The following is a 14,416-nucleotide window of genomic DNA, read 5'->3' as shown; positions in this document are numbered from 1 at the left end:
AATCACGAAGTTACATATTGCTCCAACGGCTTAAAGCCTTCGCCTGCATGAGCTAAAACTGCACTAGACATTAATGCTCCTCGCCTGCATGAGCTAAAACTGCACAAGGCATCAAATCCAAACAAGTACCAAATACATGAACTACGAGTGACTTGATCCCTCAAGAGGGTACGTAGGCAATCTAGGATTCAACCTAGGTACAGTCACAAAATCAAACAAATACTAAAATCCTCAAGTTACATTTTTTTTTTATTGGAATCAAAGGGTATTCCTTTCCCAAAAGAAGGGTTGTAATTAATAGGCGCGTAGCCTAGAATGGGTCGAACTCGAATTAATAAAACCCTCTTCGGAAAAACGAATGAGGGTGAAATTGTGTCGAGTGAATTATTTGTTTACATATTATGTACAATTTTTGCTCAACAAATGGACCGGATACATTTGCTGATACATAAATCTCAAAAGCAATGAAACTCTCCAAAGTGCTTATGAAAATCTTGAAAGCATTTGCTGATACATAAATCCGGCCATCAGACTGCTGAATCTCCATAGAACCAGTTCTTAATTGAAGTTTGTCAAGCTTTTCATAAGGATCGGTAGTCGCAAGTATATTAAATATGGCTTCTGAATATAATAAGGTGATGTTTCCATGAATATAATTTCTCATATCATCCCACCATGGTAAGCTCTTTTCCTTTTTGGGAGGAATGGGAAGTGGATTAGGGTTCCTAACAGATAGAGATTAGCCTTGCAAAGGGGGGTCACAGAAAAAGCATAAGTGACAACAGCAAAAGCAGGTTTCTGAAAATGTTAGGATAAATCTGTATATGTTTTGCATGTTTTCATAGGTGGAGTTGTGCCACTAGCCGAACGAAGCATGTTCACCTTTCTCCATCTCCCAATATAGACTTCTTTGTATACTTGAGGCTGAAAACTTGTTGCCTGATCCAAAGAAATAATTTCCAATTATAGAGCATACGGGCACAAGTTTTGCCTGTAAGGACATGAAAAAATCACATCAAGACCCAAATAATCAATCATGATATACATACAAAGGAAGGTCTGATACACTTTCAAATATGACTACAGGGTTTGATCACAGAAGACCAAATAATGGTTTTTCATTTTGACAAGAAGAAGAACCTGGGAATCATTTTATCCAGGAAAAGAAAAGGTGAAAGATATTCAGCACCTCTTAATGAATGATATCGCTAGGGTCTCTAGGCAATTATTTTTCATTAGTTTTCCCCTTCTTTTTTTCGGCCTTGGGCCTCAACTGGACCCCAACAAAAGGTGAAATACAGGCAACGCATACAAGCAGTCTACAAAAGATATTAAGGCAGCTTATGTGAGCAAATCCAAAACAAGTATTTTAACCTAAGAAATATGCGCACAAGCTCTGTTTCTTTATTGTCTTTTAGCTATAAAACTAGAAATTGAAACCTGCGCGTTGCTGCGGGAATAGAAATTGTCTATACCAAAATTATATACACATAAAGAAAAGTAGGTATGGGGGCTTCTTTCGCTTAACTACTTAGCTTAATTAGGACAGATTTTTTGTGCTGTTGAAGTAATGAGACAAAACACAATAATCAGATCGTACCAAACTTATATATTATGTAACTGCAAGTTTGTCCATTAAGAGGGAAAACACCAAATATACTAATCAACTGCATGCTTGCAGGTTTATATATAAATCCAAAATAAGAATGAAATCAGAAACAGAGCCAGCTTGTCATAGAACATATTACTATTTATAAAAAAACAAAAATCTGAACCAATTAGGTACAAATGAGAAACAGAAATGTAAGCAAGTGATTATACGTAATACATGAGGCATGTACAGCTTTCTTGTCCTGAATTCGGTGACGAAAACATAATGCAATTTGGTGGTTCTTGAATGTCCAGATAGAAGCCAAAACTTGTACTCTCATCTCCTGATCATCAAAATATATTTTCACACACCTCAAATCAAGAAGTAATCGTCACAAAAACTAATACAACCCAATCATGTTTTCAATTCCAAATTTTTCCAGGCATTCAAATGAAAGTGGTGGAATGAAGAGTAAAATTAGTACCTTTGCCAGACCCAAAATGGCCATAAAGGTCTGAAAAACCACACGCCAATCATACGAAAATAGAATTGACAAACAAAACCAAACACAATTAAATCCACATTCTAGTTCAACCAAAATTCAACTTCACCCCAAATTAGATCAACAAAAAAAGAAACAGGGATAAACCCAAATGCAATAGGAGAGAGAAAGAGGAGAGAGAGAATGTTTCATTTTCTTTGCAATTTGAACAATTATTAGTTTCAATCAAACTAATCGGACATATATGTCGTTCTCAATAATTGAGGTATTTTTAAACAAATTGGTTCTTAATTATAATAGTTATCATGGACATATATGTCGTTCTCAATAATTGAGGTATTTTTAAACAAATTGGTTCTTAATTATAATAGTTATCATGGACGCATGGTATTAGTCTTTTACACACAAAAGAAAGCAAGTGCCTCATGCCTTGGGAAATTGTTAAGTACCTATCAAACTAATCATTTGGAAACAATATGGTGCTTCCCAATCTAAAGAGTCAGTGACAATAAAGCAGCAGATTAGTGAATAGTTAATTATGATTTCTATAGGGTCCAAAGAAAACTTATCAATGATGATGAATCAATATGAAAGTAGCTCTAGATTAGTATCACAACTGTTTTGTTAGTAACACAAACTAACAAAGTGTTCCAATTAAACTTCTACCTCCGTCTCTCAAATGTTGAGTTTGGCATCATAAACGGAGCCTATTAATACTCAATTCTCATTAAAAACAAATCATACCACCAATATTATCATATAATTAACAATAACAATACCCCCTTAACACAATTGTAAACCGTACATGCCACCAAAAACAACTCAACAGTAGCAACACATGAATACCCCACATTCATACAACCTGATTAACCAAATGTAAAACCTTTTTCTCCCATTTGATATCCAACAACCTAATGCTTATTAAAAAAATCACACTGGCAACATCAAAACCACCAAGAAAGCACGTATAAGCATACCTTGGCAAAGGCAGTAAACGGCACAACAGATACCGAATAGGCACCTCGAATATCTCTGGGTGCTCCTCAGCTTCAACCCTTAAGAGATGAGCATGAACAAAATCACGCAGAGCATGATGTCAGCACAAATTTATCAACAGGAACTTTTTATGTAATGAAACTAATATAACATCATGCAGATTAAAATGGTGGTTGCATGCCACAGAATTTGAGGTATATATTATGCAGTGGTATGAAACTTAGTATTTCAGGTACATGTCATGCAAGGATCAAGTATGCCATTAACCTTCACATACTGATATATTTATGCAGTGGCATATACTATCGTTGACATATACATATATTATTATTAGCTATAGCTATAACCGTTGCTATACCATCATGCAAAAAATTTTACCAGAGACAACTTTTGATTAGAATAATAATGTTGGTGTATAAAAATGTTTTGAAATTAAAAACATTAAATGCATCATACTTTAGATTGGTTTGACTAAACATAATTTAATATAGAGTACAGGATGACGTATGATTATTTGTTCTTTATTGAATATTTTAGTTTTACATTGATATTGAAAGTATTCATACAATAAATTGGCAAGCGGTGCTGAATATAAAATTACGAAAACAATTATACATACTGGGCAACTGTGCCTTGAAACTCAGAAATTCAAAATACCTAAGCCAAAAATTCATTAAAAAGCAAGGAATCGATATCCCATTAAGGAAAAACAACAAAGAAAGTAATTGGGTTACCATATTCAAGTGGTCTCATTTTCTTTGAAATAGGGGTACCGCCTGAGCTTGAATTTCAATGCCCTGAAAATTCAGAAAATGACTTGTTTAAATCTGCAGATAGATGCATTCTATATAAGAAAAAAAAAAAGGGAAATATAATGAGGTTCAGAAGCCCAACCATGTTGTTAAAATCCATATGCCAGGTTGCTCAAGGATGACCTCCTAGCCCTTGGAACAGTCTGGGGACTTGGCGACTTAGTTTCCTGCTTTCAAGCTTAGAAGGGAAGTAAAGGGTTCAAAGAATAAGTAAAACATAACTTGCAGCTGTATAACACTGAAATTATCTATGCTTTTAAGTGAGAGTTAAATTGGTTTCACATTCCGACTCTCCAGTATTTTGGTGCACCATTTTGTAAAGGAGAAATGGCCAATTCACACTGAGAAAATTAAAATAGACACTATGCGTTTGATTGGAGCTATTATGCTGGATCTGTCATATAATAAGAAAGCAAGATCTCTCAAGTTTATAAATATGTAAACCCTAACTTTTGTATTAACTATTGGAAGGTAGATGAGCCTGTGTGCAATTTGTTAATTTGTCCACCTCGATTGGGGTTTTCCATCTTCTTGCTCCTATACATCTGATGATGAAATCAAAGAAGAAAATGTAGAACAATATTAATCAGAGATGAACCCTTAATTTATATTTAATCAAAGTATTGAATCTTATATATATAGTACAATTAGTAGAGAAAATATATATAGATCATGAAATTGATGGGATCAAATCAATTACTTGAAGATGGCGCTTGACATGAGTTATACCCAGACCCTTAAAATTCATCAATTGAAGAACCAACTTCGGAGTTGCCCCTGCACCATTAATTCACAATTATTTAGGAAATAAGAACTAACGGGGACTCTAGGCTAATCTCATAAATTAATCCCAAAACCTAGCTTTGATTTATATGTACTACACTTACTTTCTTGTCCACCTAATCTTTCAACTGCATGAACAAAGAAAAGATGGAAATCAGATGTCTACTGAAGTCATGATGTCTTGGAACGAACATAAATCACATAGATACTTCAGAAATCAAAAAAAGAATGCTGCAAAGGGAAATTGGAAAATGATATTGAAAATTCCAAAATCCATGAACACATAAAATTCCAAATCCATAAACACATTATCATAACTAAAACGAAATTTGCACAGAAAACCCATTAGGATATCCAAATTTATATTTTTAAATTAGTTGGAGCAATTCAATTGATTAACATCCAAACACAGTAAAACAAAAAAAATGATATAGACAAACACAGAGATATAAAAACGCTTACGTGAGATCTACTAAAAAAAATTGAAGGAAAAGAAGGGATACGAGGGAAAATAGAGATGAAATAAATACGCAGAGAAAGAGTGGAGGAAATGTTGTCCAACGGAGGAGAAGGAATGAGGGAGGAGCCCGGAGGGGAGATGTTGTCCATTGGAGGAGGAGGAAGGAGATGCTGTTGAAGAGAGGAGGATGTTTCGTGGTTCTAAGAGAGAGGTCGAAAGATTCTCTTGGAAGCAAATGAGACCAAATGGAAGAGCCTGGAAGCAAATGGAAGACTCTGGTTCCATCCTTCTCCCCGTCCACGATGAGCAACACGTGTATAGGAGGGTCAAAATCGTAAATTAACTGTTCAACACAAAAAAATAAGCTGAGAATAGGAAGCAGGTGAGGGCTATTTTCGCTAATACACTGCTCGTGAACAGTATTGTTCACCGGGTTTTAGTATATAGATAATGTCTCCTTTTCAGAAAAGGGAAAAAGAAATATGCTACCCAAAAAAACAGGAAGGACCTGGTCATCCAAACCCCACAATGTCCTCTTAAGACTTTTTATGTCCGCATGCATGCACGTAGCAATAGATGCAAGTATTTAGTCCTTAATTATCCAAGAAGATGGATTATATGAAATCAAATAAACCTACAATTCCACTTCACAAACAATATTCTTAGCGCATGACCAAAAGGAGATGCATTGACAAAAGGTGGGTAATATCCCTGCATTTGACATTTTACAAGATTGAAATGAACGAAGATGGATAATATTATCCCTGCATTTGACATTTTACAAGAAATTTACACTGGTACTTGTCCAAAGAGTGGGAACATCCTTCAATTACAAGAAATTCATCCGTTTGAATATTTTTTGCTTCAGAGGAAGTCGAATGTCCTACATTGGAAATATATAAGAAAATATCAAAATTTTACCAAAATAACCAATAAGTTATAACTAAGATTAGGGTAAAATATATAGTATAAAAGCGACTCATCAGTATAATCGAAATTTTTTATTTTTTATTGTGAAAATCGAAGGGCATGTGATACTCTGGAAACTTGGAGGACTGAGTTGAAAATGCATAATTCTGTAAAATCCTTGAAGGGTTTTGGGTATAGGGTAGTTGGGGAAAAGGTTTTTGGTTGGGACAATGGATTGATGGGGAGGTAGGAGTAAATTTTTGAGAAACTTACTGTATCCTCTTAGGTCCTTCTTTTGGTCTAGTCATATTTGCTTTACTAAACCCAATTGTTAAGGTGTGTTGTGATGGTGTTTGGACCCAAATTTACACTATCGGCCCGTGCATTCAAGGCCGTTAGATGAGTAAAGTTCTAGACCGTTGGATAATAAAGTGGCTGAGATAATTTTCAATTTTTATTAAGGAATAATATTGTGATTTTAAGCATAATATTATCTCTTAATATATATTAGATTATCTAAGCCTAATATTGGGTATATCCAACGGGCTGCTTAAAGATAAATGGCAAAGCAAATCGTTTTTCCAACTAAGAAGTACAGTTCAAACAGGTTTGGAATGGTTGGTGCGACTTATGCGGCAGTACAACTACGATTGGATTGCATTTCATTTGAAATTAATGTATGTGTTGGATAAAAGTGAAATGGTGCAGCAGAGACCAACAATTTGCAAATAGCAAAGAAGGATCAGGATCATGTATTGGATAAAGGTGATTTGATGGTGATCAGGATCATGGTCAGTTTGTGATAATAGCAAAGAAGGGTTTTGCAATTGATTTACAAATGGATAAGACAAGCATGAAAAAGTGAGCTTTTTATGATTTCCACGTGAAAGCTTACTACGGACATTTTGGAGAATTATCTCAAGGATAATTTCAAATACATGCAGATTAGGAACGTGCGGAAGGTGGTCAGTATTTTGAGTCCACAAATCAGATCTTACGATAGTACGACACGACTGCAAGTTTTCTATAAATACAAAACATTCGACAACAGAAAGAGGCCCCCACAAAATCAATACAAAATTGCCCTGCGCAAACTCTCACAACTTGAGATCTTTTTCTTTTCCTTTTTCGCTGACACATCTTCCGTTGGCATCAACAGCACTGTGGAAGCAACCGGTGATATCTTAAGTCGGCATAGATAGCTCTGTCACCGTAGAGTCGGTCGGTCTCGCAGTATCTTCCATTGGCATCAACAGCACTGCGGCGAGAACGGTCGATTACCTATCCAAGTCTCGGTCGAGAAGGGTTTTCGAATCCTTGTTGGTCGAGGTCATCTCATTAGCCTTCTCGGCGAGGTGAGATGTCACAGTTATTACATTCGGCACATTGCAAGCCGAATTCGGTTCGTGAACTTTGTAAGAAATAGCAGCCTTGTCTTCAGGCTCGAGAACCCAAGAGGCCGAGACGTGTTCCTTTCTCGGCCGCAATCGCAAGACGCAGAAGTCAGTAGCGCGACCCAACGCAGCATCATCAAATTTACTCCTCGGCCGAGCCTCGGCCGACGAGTTGGCACGCCCGCAATCACCGAAGGACGTAGTTAGCTTAGAATATACTTGGCATGCGCGCCACGTAGGCTTTGTAATTTCTAGGGTCAACATTTTGGCACGCTCGGTGAGACTTAGTGCTAAAACTACGAAGTTCATATGATATATCAAGATTCCGATCTGGCTCAACATAGCCGATTATACGAGCTCCTAGAAGAATTGAAAAAACACAATGAGGAACGTAAAAGATCTTTTGAAGTGGAAAAAATTCTTCGTGGCCATAGAGATATGCAAAAGTCATTCGCTTGCATGTTGAGAATAAAAGCTCCTGTTACCCTGCAAAAGCAATGGGCAAATGAAGACAGGGCTAGATTTAATGCCTGGCTAGATGAAGAACATTTTCCTTACGTTTCTGATTACATATCAATTCCATTTGAAAAATGGTTAGGTTCAAAGGCCGGGGGGCAATTTTTCGCTCCGGCCACAATTAAAATTCGGCCTCGGAAAATTGTCGAGACGGCCGAAGAAGAACATGGGCCACCTGTTTTTTTGGTTGAGACTGAAAGTGTGGTGGGCCTAGAAGAAAAAATTCAAATTTCTGAGCCACAACTCGACTTAGAAAATGATTCGTCAGAAAAGTGCTCCAATGACGAAAAAGGCCAAGATATTGGCCTAGCCCAAGAAACTACGCCAATTGATATGATTATTGGCAATAAAGCCGATATGGAGAAATCATGTTCGGCTAAGTTGTTTGAATTAAAAGTTGAAATTATGCCTGGGGGGCATAATAATTGTTCAACACATTCGGCGGCCGAGAATGAAAAATATTTCACCAAGTCAAAAATATTTTGGAAAAATTCTTTATTCGGTCTAAAGCGAAATCAATTTGAAAATTTTGATGTGAAAAGATTTCGGCTTGGAATAAAACATCGTTGGCCTCCTCCTGTTGATAGCTCGGCCACTTTTGTTTTCTGTTATTAAAAAATATTGAATAAATTATTTTCTCAACCCATTCGGCTTTTTAGGCCGATGCATAAGAAAATAAGGGGGCAACACAGATATAATCGGCGGTTTAAAGGTTTAAATTTTTTTAAAAAAATCTCGCCGAGGATGAGCCTATATAAAGAGGCTGACTAAAAAAAAAAAAAAAAAAAAAAAAAAAACAAAAGAAAGCATTTCGGCCGTCTAGGCCGAGGCCGAATAAAAATTTGGTCAAATACACTCGTTTGATTATTTTGGCCGAATACATTTATTTGTGGACTTTGCTTACAAAAGCCTCGGCCTCGGTCAAAACATATATATATATATATTATATATGTAACTACTTTTTGGCCGAATTGTCATGAATATATATACAAGTATGGGGCTTTGAAAGGTCCAAACTGAAGACAGGCTTTAAGCCTAAAGCCTAGACCTAAGGGTGGCAGGTATTTTGGCAAAAGTGGTTGACTAAAAGAGAGAGAAGAAAAGATGTGATGGAGCTTTACAGCTTGCTTTGGGGTGCTATTATCAAGAAGGAAAGATATATATATATATGCCAACTACATGGCTGGCCGATCACATCAGACATCAGGCTACTTATATATATATATATATATATACGCGGTATCCTTTTCTTCTCGGTAGTGAAAGCTGTGGTAATTTTCTCTTCTTTTCTGCTAATCTGGTGCTCTCGGCTCTGCTCTCTGCTCTCTGTTGCAGCCTTTCTGCTATCTCATAGATGGTGCACACTTTTTCTCACCTTCGGCTGCTATCCTTCGACGATAAATATATGATTTGATCAGTGGCATTCAGTCAAGGAATGGTGACCGAGGGTTGTTGGTCGAGCGCGACGAAAATTTTCTCGGTCTTATATTTGCCCACTAATAAGTTGGTCGACTAGTCAAAGAAAGGTGGATTTAAAATTTTTATTCCACTTTCCCTGACATGATGTGGTGAAGTAGAAAGATTTGATGTGACTCAAATATGGTGATATTATTCGTTTCAAGCTTCTCGACCTCGGCTCAATATATATATCTATATAGGCAGGCCGAGCTGCTATGGAAAATTCTGCTCAACCTCGGCCCCAGTTTTTTAACAGTCGAGAGCTGCGGTAGTTCACGACACTGGCAGAGGAAGATCATGACATTGGCAGAACAGAGGTGATGATAAATATTTTAGCTTCTGCCGAGTAAATTTGTATTCGGCGGTGGTTCCTCAATAGTTCTCGGCAATATATTTTTCCTAGTCACTCGGCGGAGTTGTGAGTTTCAAAGCTATCTAGCCGAAGTTGAGTAAGATTTTGATATGCGTTGACAAATAATTTCCATGATCATTCGGCTTACAAGCCGAAGCTCAAGGAAACTGGGGGGCAATGTTTGGACCCAAATTTACACTATCGGCCCGTGCATTCAAGGCCGTTAGATGAGTAAAGTTCTAGACCGTTGGATAATAAAGTGGCTGAGATAATTTTCAATTTTTATTAAGGAATAATATTGTGATTTTAAGCATAATATTATCTCTTAATATATATTAGATTATCTAAGCCTAATATTGGGTATATCCAACGGGCTGCTTAAAGATAAATGGCAAAGCAAATCGTTTTTCCAACTAAGAAGTACAGTTCAAACAGGTTTGGAATGGTTGGTGCGACTTATGCGGCAGTACAACTACGATTGGATTGCATTTCATTTGAAATTAATGTATGTGTTGGATAAAAGTGAAATGGTGCAGCAGAGACCAACAATTTGCAAATAGCAAAGAAGGATCAGGATCATGTATTGGATAAAGGTGATTTGATGGTGATCAGGATCATGGTCAGTTTGTGATAATAGCAAAGAAGGGTTTTGCAATTGATTTACAAATGGATAAGACAAGCATGAAAAAGTGAGCTTTTTATGATTTCCACGTGAAAGCTTACTGCGGACATTTTGGAGAATTATCTCAAGGATAATTTCAAATACATGCAGATTAGGAACGTGCGGAAGGTGGTCAGTATTTTGAGTCCACAAATCAGATCTTACGATAGTACGACACGACCGCAAGTTTTCTATAAATACAAAGCATTCGACAACAGAAAGAGGCCCCCACAAAATCAATACAAAATTGCCCTGCGCAAACTCTCACAACTTGAGATCTTTTTCTTTTCCTTTTTCGCTGACACATCTTCCGTTGGCATCAACAGCACTGTGGAAGCAACCGGTGATATCTTAAGTCGGCATAGATAGCTCTGTCACCGTAGAGTCGGTCGGTCTCGCAGTATCTTCCGTTGGCATCAACAGCACTGCGGCGAGAACGGTCGATTACCTATCCAAGTCTCGGTCGAGAAGGGTTTTCGAATCCTTGTTGGTCGAGGTCATCTCATTAGCCTTCTCGGCGAGGTGAGGTGTCACAGTTATTACATTCGGCACATTGCAAGCCGAATTCGGTTCGTGAACCTTGTAAGAAATAGCAGCCTTGTCTTCAAGCTCGAGAACCCAAGAGGCCGAGACGTGTTCCTTTCTCGGCCGCAATCGCAAGACGCAGAAGTCAGTAGCGCGACCCAACGCAGCATCATCAAATTTACTCCTCGGCCGAGCCTCGGCCGACGAGTTGGCACGCCCGCAATCACCGAAGGACGTAGTTAGCTTAGAATATACTTGGCCTGCGCGCCACGTAGGCTTTGTAATTTCTAGGGTCAACAGATGGACATTTCGTTATGTAAATGGCATGATTGATAAGCTTGCTTCTGGTTTCATGATGGTCAAAGCAACATTGACATTAGTCTTTAGGCATGCTTGAAGCTTCAAAATTGTCACATTCCCATTAATTAGATCGAACTTACTAAGAACTTCGCTTTGAGTGCTTTGCGCCTATTGTTGTGAGTTTGTGTAATCCCACAAATTGATGTTCTCTATATTAGTAGAACCACTACTATAACCGATTTAAGTTGACACACCTGGCCTTGGAAGCAAAAACTTGTTGCAGACTCGCAATGTGAAGTCATATCAACAAGTTGTAAATTTTGTTTTAACGTCCCCAATTGGTATAAACTGTTTGAATTGTTGGGTGGATGTGTTGTTTTTGTTGTTATATTGTCTGTAGGTTTTAGGAAATGTTATAGTATTAGGAGAGGTTCTGCCGAATTTTCGGTAGAAAATAGAATTCGTCTAATGTTTACTTTGTTTATTTGGTAGTTAAAAAAAAAAAAAAAACCAGGGGCCCATGCAGACTTCTGAAGATAGCACATACCACTCGCACCACGACCGAGAAGATCACCATTATGTGGGATCCTCAACATAAGTGCGGCTGCAACAAAGGAGCAGCACAATACGTTGGCCAACAACATTGGCTTGGTTATCAGGAATCATTGCCCCTTCCTGTTGGAGTCATGGAAAGCTGTCCCACATGAAGTCAAGGAAGCCGTTCTTCATGAATTATAGGTAAGTATTTTCAACCTCAAATACTAAATTTTTATTAAAGTATACAAATATTATAAATTTTAATATTCAAGCATCCAAACTGTTGATTCAAATTATCAAAACCAAAAAACAGAGTCTGAATGTTGGTTTTTTCTTTCTTTCAAAGAATGTTAAATTTCAAATCTTAATCTTGGATTATCTCAATTGTGATTATTATGTTGTACTTTGTTTATGGTAAAATTATTCATTGGACTTGATGAAGTTCCTTGTATAATTAGTGTTAATTTTTGTGATTTGATTGGGTGTAGTATTGAAATATTTCTTAGTTTCTGCTTTGATTTTAGATGTTGGGTCAAGCTGGGATTTAGTAAAGATTCAAACTTTACGATTTTTGTGATGGATGATTTTATAATGTGTCGAAGTTGATTTCAGGGTTGTTTCAATGGAGGATGCACAACAAGTATCTGATACAATGTCAGACAAAGCTTATGAGAATACACAGGAAACTCGTGATGAAATGCTTTCTAGGCACAGGTGATTTTCTCATCAAATCTGTGTTATTGGTTCTTCTGTTTTAGATTTTCTTGTGACGTTGTATTTGGCTGGTGGTTCCATTGGTAAAGCAAGTAAGATTAACTCTTAAATCTATAGGGTAAATTTGTAATCAAACGCAAACGCATTTGTGGTCGTCTAATATGAAAACTTATCTTCAAGATATTTGAAATCATGTAATTTTATTGGTAGTATATGTTTCGACCATGACATGCATAAGGCGTTTTCATGCTCTCCAAGAAGTGGTTGAGAATTTCATTGAGGCTGGTGCCTTAAAACTGTTAGTTCTACTTTGTTAACCTTCCCATAAATCATTCATGTCATTCCCCGTTGACGACATGTTTCCTTATACAGGAAAGAGATATCAAAACTTCAAGACAAGGAAACTGAAATGAAAAAGGCAGCTGCCAAAGGGAGCAAGGCTGAACAAAAAGCTAAGAAAAAGCAGGTGGAGGAAGATATTACTCGGCTTTCTGCTAATCTTAAAGAAAAACATGCTGCAGAACTTGCTTCGTTAGGCTATAGTGCTAGTAATGGGAATGAGAAAAGTAAACTTGACACTTTAGTGAAGGCCATAGCTGGTGTTTCTGTCACTAGTCAACCTGAGCAGGCAAAGCCCAGCAAGAGTTTGAAGAGGCGAGAGAAAGAGGGCTCAGCAAGATGCAGCCAGGGAACAAAGAATTCAAGAAGAGCAGAGCAACCTAGTAAGTGATCGAATGATTGAAAGCTATTTTTTGACCCTATTGTCTTAAATTCCTGGCTCCGTCATTGTCAGTCACATAGAGAAAAACTCGAAAGACAATGAACAGTAGACACTCGATCGATCTAACTCGAATGCTTGGTCATAGTCATTTTCTTCTTGGCATCTCTTTTTGATGTATATATAAGATGAACTAGATCCTTACAAACTTACCTAAAGTGAGTCGTCGTTTCAAGACTCATTGGGAAATGCCTGACGACAATTCATTGCGCGTGACTTGTTCTCATAAACTGCATTGTATCTATTGTTTTGGACACAAGCTCCTATCCGGAAGTATCCGACCACCGTGTTCCTCCAACATAAGCCATTTAATTGGGCCCAAGTAGTCTCTTTTTTTTTTGTAGAGTTAAAAATCGTGTCAAATTAATTATTTGAGTAGAAATCGGAGTTGGACTCGGAAGAAGTTAATTAAAACATAAAAATACAAATAAAGTGACCTATATATCCTCAAAATTAAATCGGTAGTACAGTGAAGCTTAACTTGTCCGCGGGCATAAGTGTGACAAATTGGCCTTTTGTTACTTATTTTCTAATTTTTAAAAAATTGTTATTTAATAAAAGACTTCTTAGTCAAAATGGTCCTTGATATTTGTATAACACCTCATTTTGGTCCTTAAGATTTGAAATCAATAGAATTGGTCCTTGAGATTGTCCACCATCAATCATTCTGGTTATTTGATGAAAAATTATATTAAGTAAGGATCAAAATGATAAAAATACCCTCAATTTAATAAACAATAGGGCAAAATGATTTGACCAAATCTGAAGGTATTTTTGTCATTTTATCCTTATTCAATGGAGATATTTCAGAGAATGACCAAAATGTTTGATTGGTTGGCAAACTCAGGGACCAATTCTATCGATCGATTTCAAATCTCAAGGACCAAAGTGAGGAGTTATGCAAATCTCAGTGACCATTTTGGCTAGAAAGTCCTCATAAAATTTATAAAAACCAGCAAGTATAATTACCCACAAATATCAGTTCTCTCTTCGTACCAGGTAGTTGAAAGTTAGAGACCAACAATATAAAACTAAGAAGAATACTTTTTATAATTGAAAAGGCCTAGACGGCTACATAACTCAAATGGATTACATCTTAACTAACTTGTTCTCGAACTAAATTACAAG

The 14,416-nt window shown here is 36.9% G+C and overlaps 2 protein-coding genes across 19 annotated transcripts; one reads left to right on the top strand and one right to left on the bottom strand.

Moving 5' to 3' along the window:
* Positions 1 to 223: 223 nt before the first annotated feature.
* Positions 224 to 5,588, bottom strand: LOC139197918 (protein ABERRANT POLLEN TRANSMISSION 1-like). 18 transcript variants are annotated; one of them, XM_070825949.1, is made up of 10 exons: positions 5,215 to 5,588; positions 4,789 to 4,812; positions 4,602 to 4,678; positions 4,352 to 4,446; positions 3,984 to 4,079; positions 3,824 to 3,886; positions 3,071 to 3,148; positions 2,076 to 2,105; positions 1,829 to 1,934; positions 224 to 991 (listed from the first exon to the last, which is right to left on the bottom strand). In XM_070825949.1, exons 6-10 carry the CDS (start codon positions 3,840 to 3,842, stop codon positions 964 to 966), a joined length of 261 nt encoding a protein of 86 aa, XP_070682050.1. In that variant the 5' UTR covers positions 3,843 to 3,886; positions 3,984 to 4,079; positions 4,352 to 4,446; positions 4,602 to 4,678; positions 4,789 to 4,812; positions 5,215 to 5,588; the 3' UTR covers positions 224 to 963. The 18 variants fall into 17 exon arrangements, 7 of the variants coding, with proteins under 7 accessions (XP_070682044.1, XP_070682050.1, XP_070682051.1 ...); XR_011583316.1 differs by having other exon boundaries at positions 3,071 to 3,140; XM_070825943.1 differs by having other exon boundaries at positions 1,822 to 1,934.
* A 6,279-nt stretch (positions 5,589 to 11,867) lies between these two features.
* Positions 11,868 to 13,440, top strand: LOC139198246 (OVARIAN TUMOR DOMAIN-containing deubiquitinating enzyme 5-like). Its single transcript, XM_070826707.1, has 3 exons — positions 11,868 to 11,997; positions 12,409 to 12,510; positions 12,883 to 13,440. The coding sequence occupies exons 1-3, from the start codon at positions 11,963 to 11,965 to the stop codon at positions 13,238 to 13,240; spliced, it is 495 nt and encodes a 164-aa protein (XP_070682808.1). The 5' UTR covers positions 11,868 to 11,962; the 3' UTR covers positions 13,241 to 13,440.
* Positions 13,441 to 14,416: the final 976 nt, after the last annotated feature.

This window comes from Malus domestica, chromosome 08 (assembly GCF_042453785.1).
Source record: "Malus domestica chromosome 08, GDT2T_hap1".
Taxonomy (NCBI): Eukaryota; Viridiplantae; Streptophyta; class Magnoliopsida; order Rosales; family Rosaceae; genus Malus; species Malus domestica.
Note: the sequence above shows the minus strand (reverse complement) of the source record. Positions and strands in the feature narration are given on the sequence as shown.

Excerpts from the sequence above, each read along its gene's own strand:
- LOC139197918 (XM_070825943.1), bottom strand. Across the intron at positions 2,106-3,070 it reads CGTTTACTGCCTTTGCCAAG|ACCTTTATGGCCATTTTGGG; the intron begins GTATGCTTATAC and ends GTGGTTTTTCAG. Across the intron at positions 1,935-2,075 it reads CCATTTTGGGTCTGGCAAAG|GAGATGAGAGTACAAGTTTT; the intron begins GTACTAATTTTA and ends TTTGATGATCAG.
- LOC139198246 (XM_070826707.1), top strand. The coding sequence starts at position 11,963 with ATGAAGTCAAGGAAGCCGTTCTTCATGAATTATAG. Across the intron at positions 11,998-12,408 it reads CCGTTCTTCATGAATTATAG|GGTTGTTTCAATGGAGGATG; the intron begins GTAAGTATTTTC and ends AGTTGATTTCAG. Across the intron at positions 12,511-12,882 it reads GAAATGCTTTCTAGGCACAG|GAAAGAGATATCAAAACTTC; the intron begins GTGATTTTCTCA and ends TTCCTTATACAG.